The sequence below is a fragment of the Perissodus microlepis genome, chromosome 4, assembly GCF_051167445.1.
Source record: "Perissodus microlepis isolate ML-2025 ecotype Zambia chromosome 4, ASM5116744v1, whole genome shotgun sequence".
Classification (NCBI taxonomy): Eukaryota; Metazoa; Chordata; class Actinopteri; order Cichliformes; family Cichlidae; genus Perissodus; species Perissodus microlepis.
In genome coordinates this window covers 32,383,567-32,408,968 of record NC_140464.1, presented here as the reverse complement: position 1 = coordinate 32,408,968, position 25,402 = coordinate 32,383,567, and the positions used below count along the sequence as shown (strand labels likewise).

The 25,402-nt window shown below is 48.0% G+C and overlaps 1 protein-coding gene across 2 annotated transcripts; it reads right to left on the bottom strand.

The window, feature by feature from the left end:
* Positions 1-1,102: 1,102 nt before the first annotated feature.
* On the bottom strand, positions 1,103-24,166 carry cog1 (component of oligomeric golgi complex 1). 2 transcript variants are annotated; one of them, XM_084927143.1, is made up of 15 exons: positions 23,692-24,150; positions 22,226-22,473; positions 21,939-22,120; positions 21,663-21,839; positions 21,167-21,323; positions 19,071-19,281; positions 18,580-18,937; positions 17,657-18,105; positions 17,075-17,221; positions 16,828-16,986; positions 14,256-14,380; positions 7,868-7,976; positions 6,397-6,506; positions 3,437-3,521; positions 1,103-2,178 (listed from the first exon to the last, which is right to left on the bottom strand). In XM_084927143.1, exons 1-15 carry the CDS (start codon positions 23,995-23,997, stop codon positions 2,041-2,043), a joined length of 2,961 nt encoding a protein of 986 aa, XP_084783269.1. In that variant the 5' UTR covers positions 23,998-24,150; the 3' UTR covers positions 1,103-2,040. The 2 variants fall into 2 exon arrangements, with proteins under 2 accessions (XP_084783269.1, XP_084783270.1); XM_084927144.1 differs by lacking the exons at positions 1,103-2,178; positions 3,437-3,521; positions 6,397-6,506; positions 7,868-7,976; positions 14,256-14,380 and adding an exon at positions 16,386-16,727 and having other exon boundaries at positions 23,692-24,166.
* Between the last annotated feature and the right edge of the window lie 1,236 nt (positions 24,167-25,402).

Genomic DNA, 25,402 nt, shown 5'->3' with positions numbered 1-25,402 from the left:
CTTTGTCTGAGCAGAGCCCTCTGGAGCAGGTCCTGCACACTGCATTCATCTTTCCCTTAACCCCGACTAGTCTCCCAGTTCCTGCTGTCAAACATCCCCACAGCTGATACTGCCCCCACCACACTTCACTGCAGTGACGGTACTGGTCAGGTGCTGAGTGTTGCCCGTTTACTGCAGACGTGAACTTTGGCTTTCGGGCCAAAGGTTCAACATTAGCTTCATCAGACCAGACTTTGGCTGCCTTCTAGCTTCAGTTGGGTCTGCTCACTAACTAAGGACCTTCAGTTGTCCAGATTGGTTCAGCTCTGGGAAGAGTCCTGGTGCTCCCATTTAGGAATGATAGTGGACACTGTGGTCACCGAGACCTTCAAGAACATTTTCTGGACCCTTCCCCAGATATGTCCCTCGAAACAATCCTTCCTCTTCGGCCTGGAGACAGATCCTTATACTCCCTGGAGTGGTTTGTGCTCTGACATGCACTGTCTGAGATCTTAGACAGGAGTGTGTGTAACACACAGCTAGCTGCCACGTCCCAGCACACCACTGAAACAGGGGCAGAACAATCAGACAGGTATCATCTGTGGCAGCTAGCACTCCCCTGGCACCAGCCCTGACCGACACACCTGAGCTCGTGTCATGGTAAAGGCTATGAATACTCAAATACTACTCACTGTTCTTTTTATTTCATGCAACTTTTTTCAAGTCATCATTACGAGGTACTGAGTGTACAATGTGGAGTTAATGTATTTGAAATAAGGTTGTAAACATGAGTGAGGTGCTGTGAATACCCTGCAGATGCACCGAATCACAGCCTGCAGTGTGTTCAGCCCCCTCCTTGTTATCCAGCCAAAGGTGAGCAGCACAGATCCATCTTATAACTGTGAAAAGGATCGATGAAAAAACTATTAACTGAACGGTGGGGGCCGGTGTTGGTGACACTTTCTTTGACACCAAGTATCTGCACCACGCTGTTCCTGCAACACGGACCTGTCTGAGGGTTTTGCTACATGTGCTACTTTTACAGTGTGGTCCCAACGTCATCCAGCAGCTTTGCAAACTAGAAACTAGCCAATCAACAACGTCACCGTCAGTGACACAGAGATGAAGGTTTGGCTGAGTTTATTTTGGTGAGAGACCAGCAACATTTAAACACAAGACACATTTAGCATTACAATACTTACCCAACAACCAATAAGAACTTGTGATTAACATATGTTAAGAGTCCATGCAGGCACGGATTCAAACCCACAACCTGTTTGATGTGAGGTGACAGCACTAATCACCACAGTGCTGCACAAACACCAGAATGTGTTTCACACTGGTGATTACTGGTGACACACTGGTGATTACTCTGAGGCAATAATGATAAAGTCAACCTGCTTTCTGCCATCATGGCAGCCAGCCATACATCTCTATCTGAACTTAACAAATACATAAAATACAACCTGACATATTAACACCCAGAGAAAATGTAGAACCCAGTACAGAATGTGTCAGCTGATCGCTGGAGTGTTTGCAGGGACAATGTTCGTGTCAGCATGTTCACATACTCACTCATACAAATGTAGCTGTGGAGACATCCTGTGATAGAAGCTGACTGCATCAGTCTGTATGTCACAAACCACAGTGTGTTAAACATGTTTCAGTCCAGAGTGAAAAGGACAGCCTACCCCACCAACCAGCCACAGCCTAAGCTGCTCTCCGATGCATCCATCAGAGTATGAGTGTGTGTGAATGTGAAAAGCACTTTGGTAGAAGGAGCATAAAGAAAGTGTGAATGAGGCGAGTTCAGAGTAGAAAAGCACTACAGAGGAAGCATCCACCCTGTCACATACAGTTTCCTTTCAGGAACACAGAGTGCCTGAACGATGCTGCTTGTGTATGCACACATTCAACTAAAGTATCGCTGCTCTGATCACCAGTCAGCCAACACACGTCAGTGCTTACACAACATTTACACATCACACAGGAGGCATTTTGTCAACACACAAAAGGAGCATTTACTGTACATGTCACTGTAACAAAGCAGCCAGCTGAGAATTATTTGCCCATCCCAGAGAGCCAGTTAAGCTTAAATAAAGAAGTCGCTGCTGTGTCTTCATCCTGATCAGCGAGCTGCCTGAAAAGGCTGCCTGGCCGGAAGCTGTCATCACTGCCTGCTGTGAAGGACTGAGGAGCCTGGAGGAGGAAGGAGAAACAGGTCACGGGACATCTGAAGACAAGCACCTGGCAAAAGAGCTGCTCTGAAACAGGAGCCCGACTCTGCTCAGACCTTCAGCAGAGTCAGAGAAGGGCTGCCATCTGAAAGCTCCTAACGTTTTACCACGAAGCAACTTTATGAATGAGGAGAATGAAAGAGAGTCCAGACCTGGAATTATTTCTGGCCATGAATGATTCCAACACTGGAAATGTTAAAGATAATACAGTCATATGAAACGTCTGTGAAGGTTCTCAGTCATCCAGGTCATCGTAGTCTAAGGAGCTTGGAAAGAAAAGCGTCTGGACTTCTTTAAGTTGCTTGAAGACGTTTCACCTCTCATCCGAGAAGCTTCTTCAGTTCTAGGGTCAAATGGTGGAGAGTCCCAGATTTAAGCCCTGTGGGAGTTTCCCCCCACAGAGGGACAAAAGACCCCCTGATGAACCTCTACCTAATCACATGAGCCGAGGTGTGAAAACGGGTGTGGTTCACAATCAGCCAGAGTTTCAGGTGAGCTCATTGTGAAACCTGGCCCCACCTTATCATGCGAATTCCTGAGGCCTTAACACCCACTCACATCCTGGGCCATCTGACCTCAGGAATTCGCATGATAGGGTGGGGCCAGGTTTCACAATGAGCTCACCCGAAACCCTGGCTGATTGGGACCCACACCCAGTTTCACACCTCGGCTCATGTGATTAGGCAGAGGATCATTGGGGGTCCTTTGTCCCTCTTTGGGGGGAAACTCCCACTGGGTTTAAATCTGGGACTCCCCACCATTTGACCCTAGAACTGAAGAAGCTTCTCGGATGAGAGGTGAAACGTCTTCAAGCAACTTATAGAAGTCCAGACGCTTTTCTTTCCAAGCTCCTTTGACTACCATGACCTGGATGACTGAGAACCTTCACAGACGTTTTGGGTGATGTTTTACTCTATTTAACAAACTGGCTGTTATTTCACATGTAGCGCTTGTACTTTAACTTTACTTTAGGTTGTTGGTGGCAGTATTCTGTTGTAACGTGGCTGTTCACCAGCAGAATCCAAACACACAGTGATGAACACACTGGTTTGACACTGGTTTGCTTGAACTTAGAAATGCTGGGAAGGCAAAGGGTGTGACACAGGACATTTAGATAAGCACAGTAAAACTGAGACGTGAAGTCCTCGTGTGGCTGCCAGTAAATAACATCACAGAGGGGAAATGTCCCAAACAAGAACTCTGACAGACTCTGAACTCACCACCAGCTGCTGAGGAGCTTCAGAGCTTCTGGAAGCTGCCTTGGATTTCTGCACATTTGACACGCTGAGAGGCAGCAGCCCGAACCTGTCAGACACACAAACAGAGTATTTCCAGTTTGGCCAGTTGAACAGTGCAGTGGTACATTGGTCACCAGCACCACATTTTTCTGCTATTGGGGAAAACACGGAAATCTAAACTAACAGTTGAACCGCTGAAGTCATAATTGTGTAAAACCAGCAGACCAGTTGAAAAGCTGCTTTTGTCAACATCTGTTTCTTTTCCTCTCTGTGTTCATCATCCTGGTGGTGTTGCTGGCTCTCTGCAGCCCACTATCTGAATGTCAGCACCACCTGCCAAGCCAACAGACCCACAGACATTAGAGATAAGCTTCTGAGGCCTCCCCTGCACCACACCTAACTTCTGTCCATAACGGTTATCAACAGTATCAGTCACATACTGCACCAAACACTCCCAACGGCTGTACAGAGACTGACCTGCTCCTGGTCAGATACCATGGGATTAAGGAGGTCTTCAAAATATTCCTTCCATCCCCCAACTATACCCTTAGGTAAATTCAGCAGCTAGGGCCACACTCACTACATGTATGAGTCAACACTGCTTCCCTGAGTCAGCTGAAGCTTTCCCAGAATCACTCTGAGGCAGACTGATTTTTGTTTCCAAGGACTCACTGAACTCCTACGAGTGAGTCTTTGCTTCAGTTACTACTCAGGCTGTGTTCTGCTCGGCCTGTTAGCACCCCTCAGCTGCCACCCAACTCTAGGCTAACCAAGCCTGATAGGAATCATTCTTTTTGGCTCCCTTCACAGGGATTACCAGCACAACAGTCACCGATGATGTTGTAGCCTCAGCACCGTCCAGCAGCTTCATCAGAACATACTCCACTCAGATTCAGTGTCCCCAGCCTCCCTCGGAAAGCTGCCAAAGTACTTCTGCACACAGGAGTTGAAGGTTTTGTGGACCAGGGCCTCTGCCAGGTGCTCCCACTGCATCCTCACTATACTTTCAGGTGTGCCAGGTAGGGATGGGTATCGTTTAGGTTTTATCCGATACCGGTGTCAAACCGGTACTTTTGAAACGGTGCCGGTGCTTAAACGGTGCTCAAACCGGTGCCTAAAGAATGGAGAACACAAAATTGATCCAAAAACCTCTCATGTTCAGCTGTTTTTTTTGTAAAAAGATAACAATGTTAGCCTTTTCTGCAGCTATGGGGCATATATGGCATCACTCTTGGCTGGAAGCAGTGCTTAATCAATGGAAAAAACACAAACTTTGTCCAAAAACCTCTCATGTTTAACTGTTTTCCACTTTTTCTTTGGTCATTTTAGCCTTTTTGGCCAGGGTGAAGGGAGTATCTGCCATCAAACAAGAAGACAGCCGCATGTAACTACGACTGTGTTTGCTAGTTCACCTTACATGCATTAATGTAATAACGTGGTTAGCCTTCTCAACGTAAATTTCACACGAACAACATTTAGCTACTCACGCAGAGAAGAACGGCTGCTGCTGCATCATCATCCTCATCATTTCTGCTACACTGGCAGGGCTAGGGGCCAGGACTCTCCTCTTCGGGTTCTTGGGGGATGTTGCTAACTCCGGGTCCGATAACAGGCACCACACCCGCAGTAGATGTGCACGGTGTGAGGTCTCGCAGCAAGCTATCAAATACGGTGCATTTCTCGGCTTTTAAAAAAAACGCTAAGCGTCGCCAGGTGTTTCATCGGATTTGAGGTGTTACCTCCTTTGACAGTATCACAGTATCAGCTTAAAGCACTTGTTGCAGGCTGCTGAGTTTGCATATTTTGCTGTGAAGTACAGCCAGACTTTTGACCACTTCGCTTTGGGCGTTTTTAATCTGTAGCTCTGCTCTAAAAGAATGTACGTACCTGGACCCGCCTACTATCCTCGGAAACGTAAAATGATTGGCTAGAATTCAAAGTGTATCACAGCTCAGGAAAAAAAGCACCGAAATAAAGCACCGAAATGTGCGCTGTTTTTCGGTCTGGTTACTACTGTTTATGTCAGAACTGGTGCCATCATGGCACCGGATACCGGTACCCATCCCTAGTGCCAGGCCTGTCCACCGCCAGCTGGTGAGAAGCTGACGGATCAACTCCTGTCTTCACATGTTCACAGCCACAGACATGATGACACAACTACAAAACTGATCACTGAACTGTAGCCTAGGGTGTGTTGGTGCCACATGCGCTGATGGACATCTTTATTCTTGAACATGGTGTTCAGTGTGGAACAATTGATGACCACTTGGCTTCAGATCAGGCCGGCCACTCCTCCCAGTCACACCCCTGACTGTCATTGCCCACATGTGCACTGAGGTCTTGTAGTGGGACGATGGAGACACCAGACGTAGTACCCTCCAACACTCCATCCAGTGCATTCAAGAAGGCTAAGTGTTCTGAACTGAATTATTAACCGCACAAACACAAACAACACTTAAGACCCACTCCCCAACCTGGAGGCAGGGAAGCAGCCTTCCTGTCCAAAGGTAAAAACCCAAATGTACAGGCAGCAAACCGGCGGATACAGGAATACCGTCCTGGCAATTCAAACTGGAACAGATTCCAGCTCCTCTGCAGGAGACTGGTTGCAGAGCCCAAGCTGTGCATTAGGGTGAGCACAATGAAGTCTAACTGGTATCGCTCAACCTCACGCACTGGCTCAGGCTCTTTCCTCACCAGAGAGCTTCCATGTCCTGATATGCAGCATCAATAGCTGAGGATCAGGCTGCCCTGGCCTCTGCTTGACACAGCTTACAACAGAGCCTTCGGCCATGTTTATTCTCACGCCTATGTCGCGTGACGATCCCATCTTATTGATCATTAAAGAGATGAAAGTGAAACTATACCATCAGATTTTACTTACCCATTACTTTCTTTTTCATTTAGTAACTATTAGTAACTATTAGTAACTAAATTCTGACCTGATCTGGCTGCTGGCTAGCGGCAGTATGTTGTAAGGATCCTGGGAGTTCAAACTGCTGCTTCGCAAAGCAAACTGCTTCTCTGAGCCTGTCAGGAGCCCCAGCAGGACCTGGAGGAAAAACAAAAAGACTCCTTATAAACTGACAAGGAAATAATTAGGACAGCATTAGATGAGTGGCTCATAGGATCCATTCAGACAGCAAACACAACATAGAAGACATGTTCACTGACTTTGGACAATAATCTTCAGAAGTACATCAGGAGATATCATGACACTGTATAGTAGGGCTGTGCAATATGACCAAACTCTCATATCCCGATATAAGACATTTATCATCTCAAGCAACTTGACTTGCGTGAAGCTTTTCTGTTTGGATGTGACGATGGATGTGTTCATGTCACTCGGTTCCTTTGCAGAGTCTTCCATGCACTTGTGTACTTGCAGTGACTCAGACTAAGTGTTGTCTTTGTATACGCTACCAGTGAAAGTGTGGACACACCTTCTCATTTAATGGTTTGTCTTTATTTTTACTTTGTTGACAGCTCTGCAAACCCTCGGCCTGCTCTCAGTGAGCTTCATGATGTAGTCACGTGACATGGTTTCACCTCACAGGTGTGCCTGTCAGGGTTCATTGGGGGAATTTGTTGCCTTCTTGATGGGGTTGGGACCATCAGTTGTGTTGTTCAGAAGTCAGGTTGGTGCACAGCTGACAGCTCTGTTTGACAACTGTTAAACCTCTTGATGCTCAATAATCCAGGTAAGTAAATCTCCAAAGGCTGATTCTGTTCATCTGGACGTTTTCAGTGGGAGAAACGTTTCGTCATCATCCAGGTGACTTCTTCAGTCTCAGCTGACTGCAGGTTTCCCCAATCTTATAAACAGTACATATAATGACTAAAACCAGCCCACTGAAGGAACAATGGGCTGGCAGGTCAGCTGAAGTCAACCTGCAGTCAGCTGAACTGAAGAAGTCACCTGGATGATGACGAAACGTTTCTCCCACTGAAAACGTCCAGATGAACAGAATCAGCCTTTGAAGACAACTGTCAGAATTCATATTATGGAAAGAAGCAATCATCTAAGTAAAGAGAAACAACAGTCCATCATTACTTTATGAACTGAAGGTCAGTCAACTCCTTCAAGACTGTTGGAAACCATTTCAGGAGACGACCTCATGAAGCTCATTGAGACGCCAGGAGTGAGCAAAGCAGGAATCAAAGCAAAGGGGCTGTTTGGAAGAATCTGAGTTATTTCACACTTTTTTGTTTAATACATAATTTCATGTTGTGTTTATTCAGAGTTTTGATGGCTTCAGTGAGAATCTACAATGGAAATAGTAGAAAAACCATTAAATGAGAATGTGTGTCTTTTAATGTATGTGTCCCATATAAATGTGTTGTCCAAATGAACTGCCTGTTACAAAAATAGCATTGTTTATCTTTGACTCATTTAAGCATAGCTGGAAGTACCAAGGTCCTTTGAGACAGGCGGTTGAGGCTGGCGTTCAGGTGAGGTGTAAACACGTCCAGGTCAAAGGGGTCAATGAAGCTCTCCAGCCAATCACAGGTTTCATGGAATCTGTAAGACATACAGCACAGTGTTTGCAGTTATTTCACACTCCACTGTCGATAAATGGAAATGGACTCTTTCTAATCTTACTGACCACCGAAGGCTTCACAGTACAAAGTGCTTTACTGATTCAGATAGCACATGACTGTAGGCTCAAACCATATCTGTGGGTCTGCTGCTGTGCCAATATATTGATAGATGGTGTTTCTAGATTTGCAATAGCAGGTTGCAATTACAGCTCCAGGGGCTGTGGCCAAAGTCAGGTGGTTGTGTCTAGTCAGGGGGTTGTGTTCAAAGTCAGGGGGTTATGTCTAGTCAAGGGGCTGTGTCCAAAGTCAGGGGGTTGTGTCCAACGTCAGGGGGCTGTGTCCAAAGTCAGGGGGCTGGTTCGAGCCCCGGCTCCGACAGTCTCGATCGTTGTGTCCTTGGGCAAGACACTTGACCCGTTGCCTACTGGTGGTGGCCAGAGGGCCTGGTGGCGCCAGTGTCCGGCAGCCTCGCCTCTGTCAGTGCGCCCCAGGGAGGCTGTGGCTACAATGTAGCTTGCCATCACCAGTGTGTGAATGTGTGTGTGAATGGGTGGGTGACTGGATGTGTAAAGCGCTTTGGGGTCCTTAGGGACTAGTAAGGCGCTATACAAATACAGGCCATTTAGTCAGGGGGTTGTGTCTAGTCAGGGGGCTGTGTCCAACGTCAGGGGGCTGTGTCCAAAGTCAGGGGGGTTGTGTCTAGTCAGGGGGGTTGTGTCTAGTCAGGGGGCTGTGTTCAAAGTCAGGGGGCTATGTCTAGTCAGGGGATTGTGTCCAACGTCAGGGGTGTGTGTCCAAAGTCAGGGGGTAGTGTCCAAAGTCAAGGGGTTGTGTCCAAAGTCAGGGGGTTGTGTCCACCGTCAGGGGGCTGTGTCCAACGTCAGGGGGCTGTGTCCAACGTCAGGGGGCTGTGTCCAACGTCAGGGGGCTGTGTCCAAAGTCAGGGGGCTGTGTCCAAAGTCAGGGGGCTGTGTCTAGTCAGGGGGCTGTGTCTAAAGTCAGGGGGCTGTGTCTAGTCAGGGGGCTGTGTCAAAGTCAGGGGGCTGTGTCTAGTCAGGGGGCTGTGTCCAAAGTCAGGGGGCTGTGTCTAGTCAGGGGGCTGTGTCCAAAGTCATGGGGCTGTGTCTAGTAAGGGGGGTTGTGTCCAAAGTCAGGGGGCTGTGTCTAGTCAGGGGGTTGTGTCTAGTCAGGGGGTTGTGTCCAAAGTCAGGGGGTTGTGTCCAAAGTCAGGGGGCTGTGTCCAGTCAGGGGGCTGTGTCCAGTCAGGGGGCTGTGTCCAAAGTCAGGGGGCTGTGTCCAAAGTCAGGGGGCTGTGTCCAGTCAGGGGGCTGTGTCCAGTCAGGGGGCTGTGTCCAAAGTCAGGGGGTTGTGTCCAAAGTCAGGGGGCTGTGTCCAGTCAGGGGGCTGTGTCCAGTCAGGGGGCTGTGTCCAAAGTCAGGGGGCTGTGTCCAAAGTCAGGGGGCTGTGTCCAGTCAGGGGGCTGTGTCCAGTCAGGGGGCTGTGTCCAAAGTCAGGGGGTTGTGTCTAAAGTCAGGGGGCTGTGTCCAGTCAGGGGGCTGTGTCCAACGTCAGGGGGCTGTGTCCAAATTCAGGGGGCTGTGTCCAAAGTCAGGGGGCTGTGTCTAGTCAGGGAGCTGTGTCTAGTCAGGGAGCTGTGTCTAGTCAGGGGGTTGTGTCTAAAGTCAGGGGGTTGTGTCTAGTCAGGGGGCTGTGTTCACCGTCAGGGGGCTGTGTCCAAAGTCAGGGGGCTGTGTCTAGTCAGGGGGCTGTGTCCAAAGTCAGGGGGCTGTGTCTAGTCAGGGGGCTGTGTCCAAAGTCAGGGGATTGTGTCCAACGTCAGGGGGTTGTGTCCAAAGTCAGGGGGCTGTGTCCAAAGTCAGGGGGTTGTGTCCAAAGTCAGGGGGCTGTGTCCAAAGTCAGGGGGCTGTGTCTAGTCAGGGGGCTGTGTCTAGTCAGGGGGCTGTGTCAAAGTCAGGGGGCTGTGTCTAGTCAGGGGGCTGTGTCCAAAGTCAGGGGGCTGTGTCTAGTCAGGGGGCTGTGTCTAGTCAGGGGGCTGTGTCCAAAGTCATGGGGCTGTGTCTAGTAAGGGGGGTTGTGTCCAAAGTCAGGGGGCTGTGTCTAGTCAGGGGGTTGTGTCCAAAGTCAGGGGGTTGTGTCCAAAGTCAGGGGGCTGTGTCCAGTCAGGGGGCTGTGTCCAAAGTCAGGGGGCTGTGTCCAAAGTCAGGGGGCTGTGTCCAGTCAGGGGGCTGTGTCCAGTCAGGGGGCTGTGTCCAAAGTCAGGGGGTTGTGTCCAAAGTCAGGGGGCTGTGTCCAGTCAGGGGGCTGTGTCCAGTCAGGGGGCTGTGTCCAAAGTCAGGGGGCTGTGTCCAAAGTCAGGGGGCTGTGTCCAGTCAGGGGGCTGTGTCCAGTCAGGGGGCTGTGTCCAAAGTCAGGGGGTTGTGTCTAAAGTCAGGGGGCTGTGTCCAGTCAGGGGGCTGTGTCCAACGTCAGGGGGCTGTGTCCAAATTCAGGGGGCTGTGTCCAAAGTCAGGGGGCTGTGTCTAGTCAGGGAGCTGTGTCTAGTCAGGGAGCTGTGTCTAGTCAGGGGGTTGTGTCTAAAGTCAGGGGGTTGTGTCTAGTCAGGGGGCTGTGTTCACCGTCAGGGGGCTGTGTCCAAAGTCAGGGGGCTGTGTCTAGTCAGGGGGCTGTGTCCAAAGTCAGGGGGCTGTGTCTAGTCAGGGGGCTGTGTCCAAAGTCAGGGGATTGTGTCCAACGTCAGGGGGTTGTGTCCAAAGTCAGGGGGCTGTGTCCAAAGTCAGGGGGTTGTGTCCAAAGTCAGGGGGCTGTGTCCAAAGTCAGGGGGCTGTGTCCAAAGTCAGGGGGTTGTGTCCAACGTCAGGGGGTTGTGTCTAGTCAGGGGGCTGTGTCCAAAGTCAGGGGGCTGTGTCCAAAGTCAGGGGGCTGTGTCCAAAGTCAGGGGGCTGTGTCTAGTCAGGGGGTTGTGTCCAAAGTCAGGGGGCTGTGTCCAGTCAGGGGGCTGTGTCCAGTCAGGGGGCTGTGTCCAAAGTCAGGGGGCTGTGTCCAAAGTCAGGGGGCTGTGTCCAGTCAGGGGGCTGTGTCCAAAGTCAGGGGGCTGTGTCCAAAGTCAGGGGGCTGTGTCCAGTCAGGGGGCTGTGTCCAAAGTCAGGGGGTTGTGTCTAAAGTCAGGGGGCTGTGTCTAGTCAGGGGGCTGTGTCCAAAGTCAGGGGGTTGTGTCTAAAGTCAGGGGGCTGTGTCTAGTCAGGGGGCTGTGTTCACCGTCAGGGGGCTTTGTCTAAAGTCAGGGGGCTGCAGGAGCCTGTGTCCAAAGTCAGGGGGTTGTGTTCGTCAGGGGGCTGTGTCTAAATACAGGGGGCTGTGTCCAACATCAGGGGGCTGTGTCCAAAGTCAGGCGGCTGTGTCCAAAGTCAGGCGGCTGTGTCCAAAGTCAGGGGGCTGTGTCCAAAGTCAGGGGGCTGTGTCCAAAGTCAGGGGGCTGTGTGCAAAGTCAGGCGGCTGCATTTGAAGGCTGATTACGTCACAGTGAGGCGCAAAAGGATGTGTACATTCCAATAGTCTATTTTCCTTAGGAAGGTTTAGAGAGGCGTGATCCGGAGGTATCAGTGTGGTGGACATAGCAACACTGTTCCAGTTCTGCAAATACTAAGGATAGAGCTTCAGTGCTTCTTCATTGCTTTCTTCCACATAGCATACACAGGATACACAACAAAAGGAGAAAATGCCGTCCCATACACGACAGAAGTAGTGACACCATCCAGCAGCACAAATGAGCCACACCCAGATTGGCTCACATATGGATTCTGGAATATCCTGGAATATCTAGCTCTGTACCCGGATCAACAGGTCCCCAAGAACCTTCATCGGGAAGTTGATGGGGATGTGGCGAACAACACTAGAGGCCAACTTCAAGCCAACAGTACAAGACACTATCAACTGTGGGATTTACCAAGGAGATGCTCTGTCCCCACTGCTGTTCTGCACAGGCCTGAACCCCCTCAGCCAGATCATATTGGTACACAGAACTGAGGGAATTGCACTACCACAGAATACCTGAAGGGGGTCTGGCAAGTGCTGAGAAGTCAGCTGAATGGGAAAAACAAGTCCTGGGCAATCAACACTTACGGCCAGCCGGTCATCAGATGAGCTACATTAGCAAACTTGTTTACTAACTAAAGTTAACATTCGTGTTGTCTAAAGGGACTCAGCCCATGGCTCAGCGTAGGATACATAACACACCAATGAAACATCTCAATTTTCTCCAGAAAAAGTAAAACAGAAGAACAATTTTCTCTATTTTAAAACAGAGAGTTTAACACGCTGTTCATCATGTCTGTAGCTGTCATTGTTACTAGGCAACAGCAGTAGTATGTCATAGGCTAGACCACATGTGTCAAACTCAAGGCCCGCGGGCCACGTCCGGCCCGGCGTACATTTATATCCGGCTGCGAGATCATTTTATATATATTTTGTATTATTTTTTATTATTTTTATTACTGGCCCAGCGATATGAGGCGCTAATAACACACAGACAACAGATCCCATAATGCAGCGCTGCAGCCTCCTTGCTGAACGCTAGGCTACCTGGGAACATTCCCGCGTCAATCAAGTCAAACTTCTGTTATTGCGAAGCTCGCCGCTCACAATGGCGAAGAGAGAAGTTGATTCTGAAAACAGAGCCTTTCAGCACCGGTGGGAGGCTGAATATATGTTTACAGACATGCTGGTAAACTGTTTACCAGCAGTTTACATTGCTGGTAAACTGGTAAATCACAAAGTGAAGCTGTTGTGAAAGCAAGTTTTATTGTAGCAGAGGAGCCAAATCAGCCCGGTACCGCTCTGAAGAGCTGCAGGATGAAGCTGTGGACGTCTTGTGTCCAGACAAAACACAGATTTTGGCAAATGTGAGCCTGAGCAGAAATACGATTGCTGATCGGGTTTGTGAGATGGCCACTGATTTAAGAACACAGTTGTGTGAAAGAAGCAAAAACTTTATTGCATACTCGGCTGTGGATGAAAGTACAGACATGATGGACATTGCACAGCTGACCATCTTCATCCGTGGAGAGGAAATATTGAACATTAAATCGATGCACGGGACGACGACAGGAAAAGACATTTTTTAATTTTTATGTCAAAGTGTAACCGACATGAAACTGTCCTGGGACAAACTTGTTGGACTTACAACAGATGGAGCGCCGGTGCTGTGCGGTGAAAAAAGCGGACTAGTCAGCAGGATGCGAGTAAAGATGCAGGAGAACTGTACCGGTGAGTTAACAGCATATCACTGCATCACACACCAGGAAAGGCTGTGTGGTAAAGTCCTAAAAATGGAGCATGTAATGATCACCGTAATGCAGACCGTAAATTTTATCTGAGCTAAAAGTTTAAATCACTGTCAGTTTCAGTCTTTTATGTGGGAAATAGATTCAGAGTTTGCAGACATTCCTTCATACAGAGGTCTGTTGGCTGAGTTGGGATAAAAGTTCTCAACAGAGTTTTTGAGCTCAGCAAGGAAACCTGTCAGTTCATGGACATGTATGATGCGGTGAAGGCATTTCAAGCTGTCACAAATGCACCAGTGCAACCTGCCTCACTTTCTCTGTTGCCAAGTAATGTTGAACCAAGTCAGCGCACTTTGCTGAGCTGCACCTGTGCAGATTCAGATGGAGCTGCAGTGTAATGATGCACTCAGGCAAAGTACGACACTGAATGTCCCGCACAGTTTATTAGCTCCACCCCTGAAGCAACGCCCAGCTCCGTCTACATGCGGCTCCAACCTTGTGTTTGCTTTCATTTATTTTTTCCGGGGTTTTGGCAGCATGTTCATATTTCTAACTTGCATAATTTTGACAGGATATATTTTTATGAAGAGCAAAATATTTAAAGTTAAAGTTTATTTTTTTAAGTTTATTTAATCTGGAATAATATTCCTGTCTGTTTTTCTTCATATTTATGTTTAAAAAAACATTGTTTTAGTTTGTTCAATAAATGTTTATCTTGTTTGGCCCGCGACCTAAAGTGTGCCTTGAGTTTGACACCCCTGGGCTAGACCTACCAATTGAACAGCCACTCACGTCGCAGGATTCAGTCCCTGATTCTGGACACAACCATATGAACCCGTGAACACCTCTGACACGTGCTGCACTACAGTATTACAGGATTACAGTTTCCAAGCTTCCTCGGGTGTTTGCAGACTATGCACAAACAGCCCATGACACATATTTTGGATGTGAATTGATACCTTGGGTCTTGCTGTGGTCGGGAGTTCTTCAGTTCTTCCAGTCTGCTCCCCAGTGTAGCGCTCAGGTAACGAAGGTCAAACAGGAACTGCAGGGCTCTGTTCTGCGTCATGGGGAATACGGCATCCTGAAGGAGAAGGGAGGCACAACCAAAGAAAATACATTTAAAGTGCTAACCACGCCCTTATGTTTCTGTGATCCTTTGCCATCAGATCAGTTTCTTACTGCCATCGTTTTGACAGTTGCATTGACAAAATACACTAATCAGTCATAACCTTATGACCACCTGCCTAATATTGTGTAGTTCCCTTTTTTTGCTGCATTGTGCTCCAGTAGACCCCTGAAGGTGTGCTTTGGAACCAAGAGATTCTCTCTCACAGAGGCTGGACTGAGATCTAAGGAATCTGGAGGTCCAGTCAACACCTCAAAGTTATATTGTTTTCCTCAAACCATTCCTGAACCATTCCTGCTTTGTGTGATGTTGCATTTTCCTGCTGAAAGAGGCCACAGCAATCATGGTATAGAGTTTGTAGTTTATTTTCTTACTACCTGTAATTTATTGCAGATTACTTGTATTTGCTTAATTGTTTACTAAATGTTTGAGGTGTGAAATAAACCACAATGGAGGAAAATATGGGTGCGGGTGCGGGGGGGGGGGGGGGGTCATTTTGCTTGTAAAACAAAGGGGGGCCCAGCAAAAGAAGTTTGGGAACCACTGACCTAAAGGATTATACTGCATCTGCAAGCTTGCCACGCAAACACCGACCACCCACGTCATGTAAGAGAAAACACGACTGATCAGACCAGGCGATCTTCCTCCACTGCACCGTGCTCCAGCATGGGCACCCTGACAGATCTGCAGCCCCATTAAAAACACAGTTCCTATCAGGGCAAGCATTACACCTTTGGCAATGTGACCTACAGCGCTTGTCTATTTGATCAGACCACGCTCTGCATGTGTGTCAGTGAGCCTGTCCACCATTGTTCTGACCACTGCAGACTGGAGCCCCCACAGGATGCTCTGACTCAGTTATCTAGCCATCACTATCTGGACTCTATGTCTGCCCATTTTCCTGCTAAAACACCAACTTCGAGGCCCAAACGTCGACTTGCTCCCTAACATGTCACACCCAGTAAAAGACGCCATGCTGAAGAGATGGTCAGTGACATTCACTTCACCTGTCAGTGGTCATGAGTTATGCCTGACTGGTGAACAGGCCTATAGGGTATGATTCTAATATCACATTGGACCTCTGATCTCTTCAGTTCAAATAAGGTTTCTTTTAGTGCATTAACGCGTTAATGCGGCGTTATTGCGGCGTTATTGCGGCGTTAATGCGGCGTTGACACCAAGTAACCCGGACTAATCTGTGTTAACTCGTTAACAGGGATTTGCCAGTTATGACGCGTTAACCCGGTAACGCTGACGGCACTAGTTTCTTTCTGTCGTCAAACTTCCTACTTCCTTTTTTTGTATTAACAACATTAAAGACATTATAATGGTAGTTTGCACTGACGCCCTGAACACGAGCAGAGCCATGAAACTCCTCACGTTGTTAATCAGACATCATTCTGTACACGTGATGGTAGGTTCATTCATGTCCATGCTGCAAAACAAACTAAGGTAGGCCGACTGTGGTACTGCATGAAGGAAGGTGCAGTTCAAAGCAGGATAAACAGGTTAGTTTGCTGTGATGGATTTAAAGTAAAGAACAGTGTGTGACTGATGATCACGGTCAGAGTTAAGCTCATGATGCTGAGATCCACTCACTGGATTCACTCCAACTTGACACCAGCCAGTATAAAGACAGCATGAGCAGCACACGTCCATCCAGCTGATGAAACAGCTGCTTCTGTAAATCCACAAAGAGCCGTAAACTTCAGACCAGCTGACCACAGCCTGACCACTAAGAAAATAGAGCCCACAGCAGAAACCTGTGTGAGCTCTCTTTCCCCACGCTGAGTCCTTACAGCGAATCTCAGGGTTCATGTGCTGATCCCACTCCACGCCTTCCCTACTCATTTCCCTGATGTGGGGGAAAGTCACCCTCTCAGCGTTTGTCCTTTCCCCACTCAGACTCTACTTAACCAAGCTGAGTACATTTATTACATTTGAACTGTTGACTAAAAGCTTGTTTCCAATCTACTTTATTCCACTGTTGTTGAACTGATGCAGCACAGGGCTCAGTCAGCTTTGTACAAAAATAGAAAACCTTTTACTTTCTTACTGTGAGCACATTTCACAACCTGTACTTTTCACTTTTAATCGAGTAAAGAAGTAGAATCAGTGCTTCAGTTTTTACTGGAGTATTTCTGAACACTAGTATCTGTACTTCTACTTAAGTACAGCATGTGTGTACTTAGCTCTTCATTAGTCTCTCATTGAATATTTCTGGCTGCCTGTAGCCATACACCAGGTCCTGTTAGGATGATTCCCTTCTTTTCCTTCTACAGAGCCGCGACGCTCTGCTCGTCTGTGATCATCATGAAGATTATTCTCAGACTTTTGTCAGAACACAGGAAATCATCAGGTCGAGGAATAATCCAACTATCTACCAGACAGGTCCCAGTTACCGTGCTGCTGGTCTGGGTCAGGCTGTGGTAATGGTGCAGGACTTCAGTCAAACAGGTCTGCAGAAACTCCTGGAGGGTGGAGCGAGGAAGGGCGTGGCCTCCCACCCTGTTTATTTCCACACACAGCTGGAACAGCAGGGACTGCACAAACCACGTTGGCTACAGAAGACACCAGAAACAAAAGGTTGCCATCAGACCTCAGGATGGTTTCTGGGTCCTTCCAGTTTGTATCAGATGTCCTTCTGACCTGTACTGGAAGACGGATTTTGGATGTGACGCTGCTTCCAGACTCAGCCTCCTCCTGGATTTCCAGATCCTCCCAGTTAGTTGCTGTAGCTAAGATGGTGCCTGCAGACTCAGCATGAAGCACCATGCCAAACTTCTCCAACAGCCCCTGCAACACAGAGCCGAGCAGGTCTTCAGACAACACCAGAGGAATCCAAACACAAGTCATAGCTGTAGACTTTTGACCCTCACACGTACGTCTGTTCAAGCTAAAACATTAGCAAACAGACAGGTTTCCACAGCCAACAGCAGCATGATCACTGGTTTAGTCAGTCTCCCTCCACCCGTCTTCTCAACAGTTCAGTCAGATAATACACTTTCACTCAACCTTTATAAACCAGTTTAACCACAGCTGAATGTGTCCACAGCTGGACGCTATGTGACCTGCTGACTCAAAGCAGAAGCTACAGAGATGATCATTACTGTTTGCATAAAGAGCAAAGCTGTGATTCTACTGCTCTCTATCAGATTTTTACTAACCTCACCATAAACCGACACTAACCCACATGTCAAGTTTACATGTACACTTGTGACTGTGTCTGACTTTAGAAAGAGCGGCGCTCCAGATGCGGTAGGCCTCCATACTGCAGCCAAGAAGCTCCTCCTTCAGCGCCTCCCACTTGTCCTGGGAAGGCCTGACCTCTGCAGCGGCCGTGGCTTTGCCCAGCTTCTTGCCTTGCCTGGGGGTCCCTTTGGCTGTGCTGTCAAAACCACACTGCTTTCCCAGGATGCAATGCTTCAGGTTGGGGCACAGTTTGCCCATAGACTGGCTCAGCCTGGCCATGAATAGAACTGAACTGAGGCAGATGGGCCTGGAGTCTGGCGAGACTGCAGCCAGCTGTGATCGGATGAAGGACAGAATGTGGTGAACACAGGCCAAACAGCCGTCACGCAGCGCCTCCTCCACTGCTGCGGAGTCGATGAAGCGGTTAAATGAGGATGATGATGGCTTATCAGCAGAGGAAGGGACAGTGGCCAAAGTGGAGTCAGAGCCTGCAAAGCACGACACATTAACAACTGTCAGTACTTTCAATATTTCAGTGGTCCAATAGTGGCCATTCGTATGTTTATACAATCCAAAGAGTATAAAACCCTCAGATTTAGCTCCAAACGCTTCTGTGATTTTCAGCACTGCATCAGATCAAAGAAGATGTGACTGAAGTGCAGACAAACGTGCTCCATCAGTCCTGCCAAGTACAGTTTCAGACATTCAAAAGGAATCGGATAGCTGACATCACCCAGTTTCATGGTCAGGTGATGTCACTTCCTGTTATTCCATGAGAAATGAAAGAATCTAGAGTTGGTTCCAAAAGACAAAACTTCAACAAAGATAAAAGCCTGAACTTTGGTGTTTCTCAATATTACATTAAATCAGGATGTGCAGTTTGGAATAAATACACCACCATCAATCTATCAGCTGAAATACAAGGAAACACGAAAACCCCACAACACTCCCAGTGGACCTACCCACGTCCTGGGAGGGGAGGTAGTGCTGGAGATCATCCAGTCTGGCTTTCAGCTTTGCATCAATGGAAGAGCAGAAGTTCTGAACACAAGGTGTGAGCGCCTGCGTCTTCATGGCCAGGCCACTCCTGTGCTGCTGCTGGCCCCGCTGGCTCACACTGAACCAGCCTGCGTCATTCAGCAGGTCCCCTGGAGACTCCAACCACAAGAAGGAGGAGACATCTACCTCATACTGGGCCCCATGGCTGCTGTGGGTACCTGAAGACGAATGGACGCTCTGGGTCTGCAGATCCCTGACAGCCGATGTAAGGAGCTGGATAGATAGCACTGAGATGGCTTCAGTTTCTTCTTTAGTGATGACCTTGAAGAGTCGAAAGAAACAATAAAAATGCTACAATAACTACATGTTTATCCCCCATCATTAGAAAGTATACAGACTAAGTGGGCCCTGAAAATGAACCTATAAAGCTGCTTGAAGATAGAAGAACAGCAACCTGCAGCCGCTGGAGGAAAAGCTGCTGCAAGATGTCCTCCCAGACGGTGAGGGGGTGCTCCAGCAGACGCTGACAGACGGTGCTCCAGTGCTGACTGATGGAGTCTGCTGACAGAAGGTCCCAAACAGCATCTCTGATGGCTGCCAGCCCCTTCAGGCTCTTGACGTAGACCAAAAGGCTTCCAACACCATGGCAGATGTCCTCCTTACAGCTAGGAAACAACACATTTGGAGAGACTGGAAATGATCATGGCCCTGTAGCCTTTATGAAACACACATCAGGCCCTGCACTCGATAACATCAAGGTGAGCTTTGCAAACAGGCTAGAAATAACCAGTGTTGGTAAGTTACTTTAAGCAATTAATTACTAATTACTTAATCAACAGTGTATTTAAAATACTTATCTAATTACTGTGTCTGAAAAGTAACTTAATTACTCAATAAGTAATTTAACTAAATACTTCTTAAAATCCCAATAAAACCTCGAGTGGACAAACAATAGAAATTAAACTCTTCAAATAATAAATACATTTTTTAAAGACGGAGACTCTACAGCAGCGGCAGCATCTCTTCCACAGTGTCGCCTGCAGTCGTTTTTAAGCACCGTCTGTGCTGCTGAAGTAAAACCAGGTTTTGCTGCTCAGCAGGAGTTGCTGCGGTGTTATCCATGGATGATGAACAAGGATCACTCAGAAGTGTTCGTCTGTGCTCCGTGTCAGGCGCTTCAGTGGATTACTGCTGCTATTAACAGCAGCCCATAGTTTTTACATATCACTGTAATGTTCTTGTCTGCTTGTTTCAGAAAGGTGAAGAGACGGGAGTATGTCCACGTCATGAAACAGCCACTCGCTTCAGTCCGACAGCTTCTGCTGTAGAAAACGACCGTGCAGCAAACTGGTGTGAAATGACGCGCAGCTGCGCTACAGCGACGTTAAAGAGCAGAGTTTACTTCTACGTTTAGAAGATAAGTGATTGAAATGAAATAATGATATTCAGCCAGTTTAATTATTTTACAATGTAACGCAAGTACATTGTAAGTAACTGCAATTAAAATACCTAAAAATGAACAGTAATCAGTTACTCTACTTTTTCAGTGGAAAAGTAATTTAATTACACTGGACCATGACATGTGAATAATAATGATAACAATAAGAAGGAGTAGTGAATAAATAGATGTGCGAGTGGTGAGCACATGTGACAGGTGGTGGGATGAGGCGCTCCCTCTAAATCCTCTTTGTGTTGTTTGTTCCGTCTCTGGTCTGAACTTCATGCACTCCCAGCTCGAGCTTCATGCGTTCCTCTTTGTTGTCCTGCAGTATACGACATGATTGGACCACAGACGCTGGTCTTCATTGTGTCCCACAGCAGTCGAGGTGCACACATCTGCAGTGGATCGAATGTAAGTGAGCAGTTCTTAAACTCTCCTACACGGCTGCTGAGCACCACCTGCCCAACCCCTCACTGGTCTTTCACTGCTGCCTGGACACCAGTCATCACACCGTCACAGATACATCCAGTTTTCACGCCGACGACTCCAAACCAGTAAACTTCATCTGGTCTTCCACTCGTCGTCCCACAAACTAAATGAAACTAAAATGAAGATCAGCAGATAATGATCCTGTATCATGAACCACGTTAAACACTAACCCTCCTGCTCCTCGTGTCTAAACCTAAACCTTTGTCCTTGAGCCAACGATCATGACGGTGTTCATGGCTCCACCCTCACTGGTCCCCAGGTGGAGGACCCACAGTCATCTCCGGACTTGTTTAAGGCCACTGCAGCGGTGTGTAAGTGACCGAGGATAAAATGCAGCGCGTCGGCTCCCTCTGCTGCTCAGGGAGGCAGCTTTAAGGAAGTCTGCAAGGCTGTGCTGGATCACGTATGCTACCCCGAGGACTCCTGCCGCCACTTCTGTGAGCTGGACTCCGCCTCGGGGTGATCGCTCCCTTCAATCAGCTCAAAGTGATCACCAAGTCACTCCTGACAGCACAGAGGCAGAGCTGGAATGCTACTATCAGCACATTTTTCTATGCAAACAACACTGAAACTGAAAGAAAGGAAACAGCAGGTATGAAGAAGATATTCAGTGGCCTTACGTATCGATCCACTGTTGAAGAGTGTCTTGCAGGTGCTCCCTCTGGATTGGCTGAGCCAGGGTGCGAAGGACAGGTTGAAACTCTGAGATGGACGCAGGCAGATACTTTAACCAGCTGCCTGTACTCACATCTTCCTGCAACACCCTTCTGTCCTTAGCTGAGGACAAAGATGGGGAACATTGGAAAAAGGGGGGCTGTTAGTTTCTCAGTGAGCTCATCAGACTGAGTGTTTCAGAGCGGACAGGCGCGGTGCTCTTACTGCACACTTACAGCAGCTCAGACTACACGCACAATACAGTCATACAGTCATTCAGCATCTGCATCACATCCACAGACAGTTTAGAGTCAGCTGTTCCTGTGAGGCACGGGGAGACATCCACACAATGGCCATGCTCAACCAGGAGATTAAAGCCAGCAAAGTTCTTGCTCTGAAGCAAAGCTTATTCTTATTAACCTAAACACAAAGACCCTGACGTGTCCTGTCTCAGCTGTTTACCTGCAGGACTCGTAGATGTGACGTTGTCCAGGACAGAGAAGAGCATGCCACAGCTCAAAGCTTCATCCCCTGGCCTGGGGCTGCCCTCTGGGGGGAGGTAGAAGATGGCATAGGCCTGAAACAGAGTGGTGACCAGCAGCTCCACAAGGCTGCACACCTGGGACTTGATCCCTGCACCTGCAGAAAAGCACCGGTTTATGGACTAACAGAAGGCTTTTTCTTTATCAAATCAAACATTTGTCACGCTTTACAACAGAAGGAAACTATAGACAATACCATGCTGCGGCTGGTTCAGCAGCTGATGTATGGATGATTTCCGGGCCAACAAGAAGTCAGCCAGAGCCTGCCGAGGAGAGCTGTCTTCAAGCAGCATGATGGACACCAAGGCTTCAGCGATGGCCTGGTCCGACACTGCACGGCCCCTCAGCAGAGCCCTGCTGTCCAGCAGAATGGCTGCCCTGCAAGAAGACGCTTACTCTCAGCTACTACAAGTGGACTATTTTAGTTTCGAGCCACGGAGTTTCGATTTCAAGTTTCCGTTAAGCAGGAATTGTGACACAAACCTGAAGTGTTCGGTGGTGGCAACCTGTCGGATTAGGATGGGAAATCGGACAAGGACGGAGCTGTAGAGGCCTGCTGTAGTGGCCTCCAGCTGCAGCAGATGGTGCAGGTGGCAGCACATCAGGTACAGCTGCGTGGCTTGGAGGTAGTGAGATGCCTCCATGGCACTCCAAATCCGCTCCGGGATCTCCAAAAGCAGCTTGATCTGGGAGGCCATGGTGTAGAACTTTAGCTGCCACGGTGTCTGGCTCTGCAACAGGACACACAGATGCGTCTCCGTCACAACGTCATCAGCTTCAAACAGTTGCTGCAAAAGCAGTTTGTGCACATGTAAACGTGTTCGTTCTCTTAAGGAGAAGCTTTAGAAGGAAACAGATGCAGTTTAGACGTCATTTCAACCAAGTGTTGAACTTTGACTGATGATTTCCAGTGTTAAATATTTAAAATCTGTTGTAGTAAAGACAGACTAAAGAACAGCTTCTTCCCGGGCTGTCAGAACTCTTAATGCAAACTAAGAGTGTGTAAGGACTTCCCCAACACATCCACCCTGACACTGCTGTTGATCATCTATGTGCAATATCTCAGTCTCTCCATGTTCTGTGCAATTATTCTGGTCCCAGTCTGTTTCACTGTTTCCTACACATACACCATGTATATAGTTCCACTCACATATGTATACATATACACTGCTTTTTATTTTATTCTATTTATTTAATTATATATTTATTTTTTCCACCTTCGTTGTGTATTGGTTTCTCTTCTTCTTACTTTAGCACCTTTGTGGTCCAGAAACTGCACAATGACAATAAAAAGCTCGACGTCTCTAAAGCCTTTTCTCCTGAGCAGCTGCGTCACTGTCTGTATGGTAACTGCACCGCATCGCAGTACAGTGGACAGTGAGAACAGCTGGGAAGATCATTGCAGCCGCTCTTCCCTCCATCACAGACACTTATCGCACCGCAAAGCCACCAGCATCGTGGAGGAGCCCACACACCCCACAGACACACACTCTTCACCCTGCTGCCCTCACTGCCAGACTACAGAATAGTTTCTTCCCCCAGGCCATCAGACTCCTGAACACTCAGTGACTGGGCTGACACACACACACACACACACACACAGCAGGTCACTTCTGCACTGTTGTGTGTCTGCATCCTTCTGTTCTGCCTGATGTTGCTTGTCTGCTGCATGTAGCAGCAGTGTTGGAGCTGTGTGGACTCACTGAACAGGCTGGAATGACAATAAAGCCACGTGACACCTAAGAACCACACACTGCTCTGTGCGACGAAGCTGTGTTCAGGTCTGGCTCAGCAGCTCCGAGCCTCACTGAGCAGCTACGAGTCTGTAACGTCGCATATTTGGGAACATCCGACTAACGTCTGCCGCGTTTGGTGAGGTTACGGTAGATCTTCATGACGTTGTAAAGTAGTACTAAGGCGCATGCGTCGACACGCGGTGTTTGGCTCACCTCCACTCTGCAGCTGGCCACGCTGGCTCTGCCCTGCTTCAGCCTGTGGCAGTACTGCTGCATGTCCTGGATGGACTGCACGACGCTCTCCGAGCACTGCTTCATCTCCCCGATCGTGTCGGCGGCGTCGATCAGGTCCCGGTACCGCTCGCCCACCATCTGCCTCAGCTCCTCCCTCTTCTGCTCGATCTCCCCGCGGACTTTGCGCTCGATTCCGCGGATCTCCTCAGTATTATAGCACTCAAAGAGAAGCGCCGGGTCGCTGATCTCCGACACCCGGAGAGAAAGCGCGGAGTCCTGGGCCATCGTAGACACACAACAACATCAACCGAGACTCCAATCCGGAAACCAAGGGAAGACACTTCCTGTCTCCACGTAAGCGACAACAACGGAACTGGTCACGCTGCTGTCATTTCCGTGGGCGTCGCTGTCGTTGTCCCGTGAACCAAGCGAAACGTTCCCGAGTTCGCTCATCTTATGTGTGTGTGCGCATTATGAATTTAACACACACTAACCAGCCATTTATACATAATCAGATATCACTGTGTGACGTTTAAAACACACTCATGACAGGCAGCGTGCAGCAGCGTGCGCACACCGTCGTAGAAAAAGCAAACAAATAAACAACAACAACGGCGACTCCAGGTAAACACGTGACCTCCACCTGTGAAATGAACACAGCGGCCTGTTTTCTACAAACTGCATGAATGACTTCAGTATGATGTGGTGATGTTTGAAGATGCTGCTGTCAGCAATCAATCAATCAATCAATCTTTATTGACAGACTTTACGTCCATAGTTTCAAAAAACAACACAACATACAAATCTTAATAAAAAAATATAAAATATTTGTAAAGATATAAAACCATAGTACACGCTGCTTGTAAGATGACCATGAGCGGGCAGTATATAGCGCTGTGGACGTCTGTCTGCACACAGCTTCCAACGTTGTCTGTATACGTCATCAGTGAAGGGTCTCTCTTTAGTTGGACACAGAAATCCATTATTTATCATAAGAAAGCGTCCAGTGTATCATAAACACAGAGACACATTTAGTCTGATAGAAAACAAACAGGTTCCTCTACATGCTGACTAGATTTCCAGCGATAGTGGAATAAATGTATGTGGGGGTTAGGAATTTGTAGGGACGGGGTACTTCTTCAGTAAAAAATAGTTCTGTAAAGATATAACAACCTAAACACTATTTGTGGGTTGTTATGTTTACTTTCTTTGGTTTCGTCTTACTGTTACTCTCTTTTTAAACGTACCTGGACACTGTCCAAGGGCTGCATATGTGAAATAGGTCCACAGTCAGATCTCCACAGTACCAGCATGAAACGTAATCCAGAAAGTAAGGTTTCCTTGAGCAGGCCAACTATCTGTTGGCTTTTGATTGACTTCAGTGATAAACTACTGTCCTACTGCATTTATTTGGATGTACTGAAAATAAAAATGTGGAGGTCTGAAGGACGAGACCTTCCCTAAACATGGCTGACTTCACTGTAGAAACTGCTTTGCTGTTTGCTGTGAAACAACCTGTTACTGTCACTAAAATGACACTGACTTGTCTGGTATATAAACTGTGATTAGGTTTCCTAATGCAGAAAGATGTCAGGAGCCTTGAGTGTATGATGCAGAGCTGTTTTTGCTCCATATGGACAGACAAGCCAGATACAGACCATAAATATTTTCCCAGTGTCAAAGCCATCCT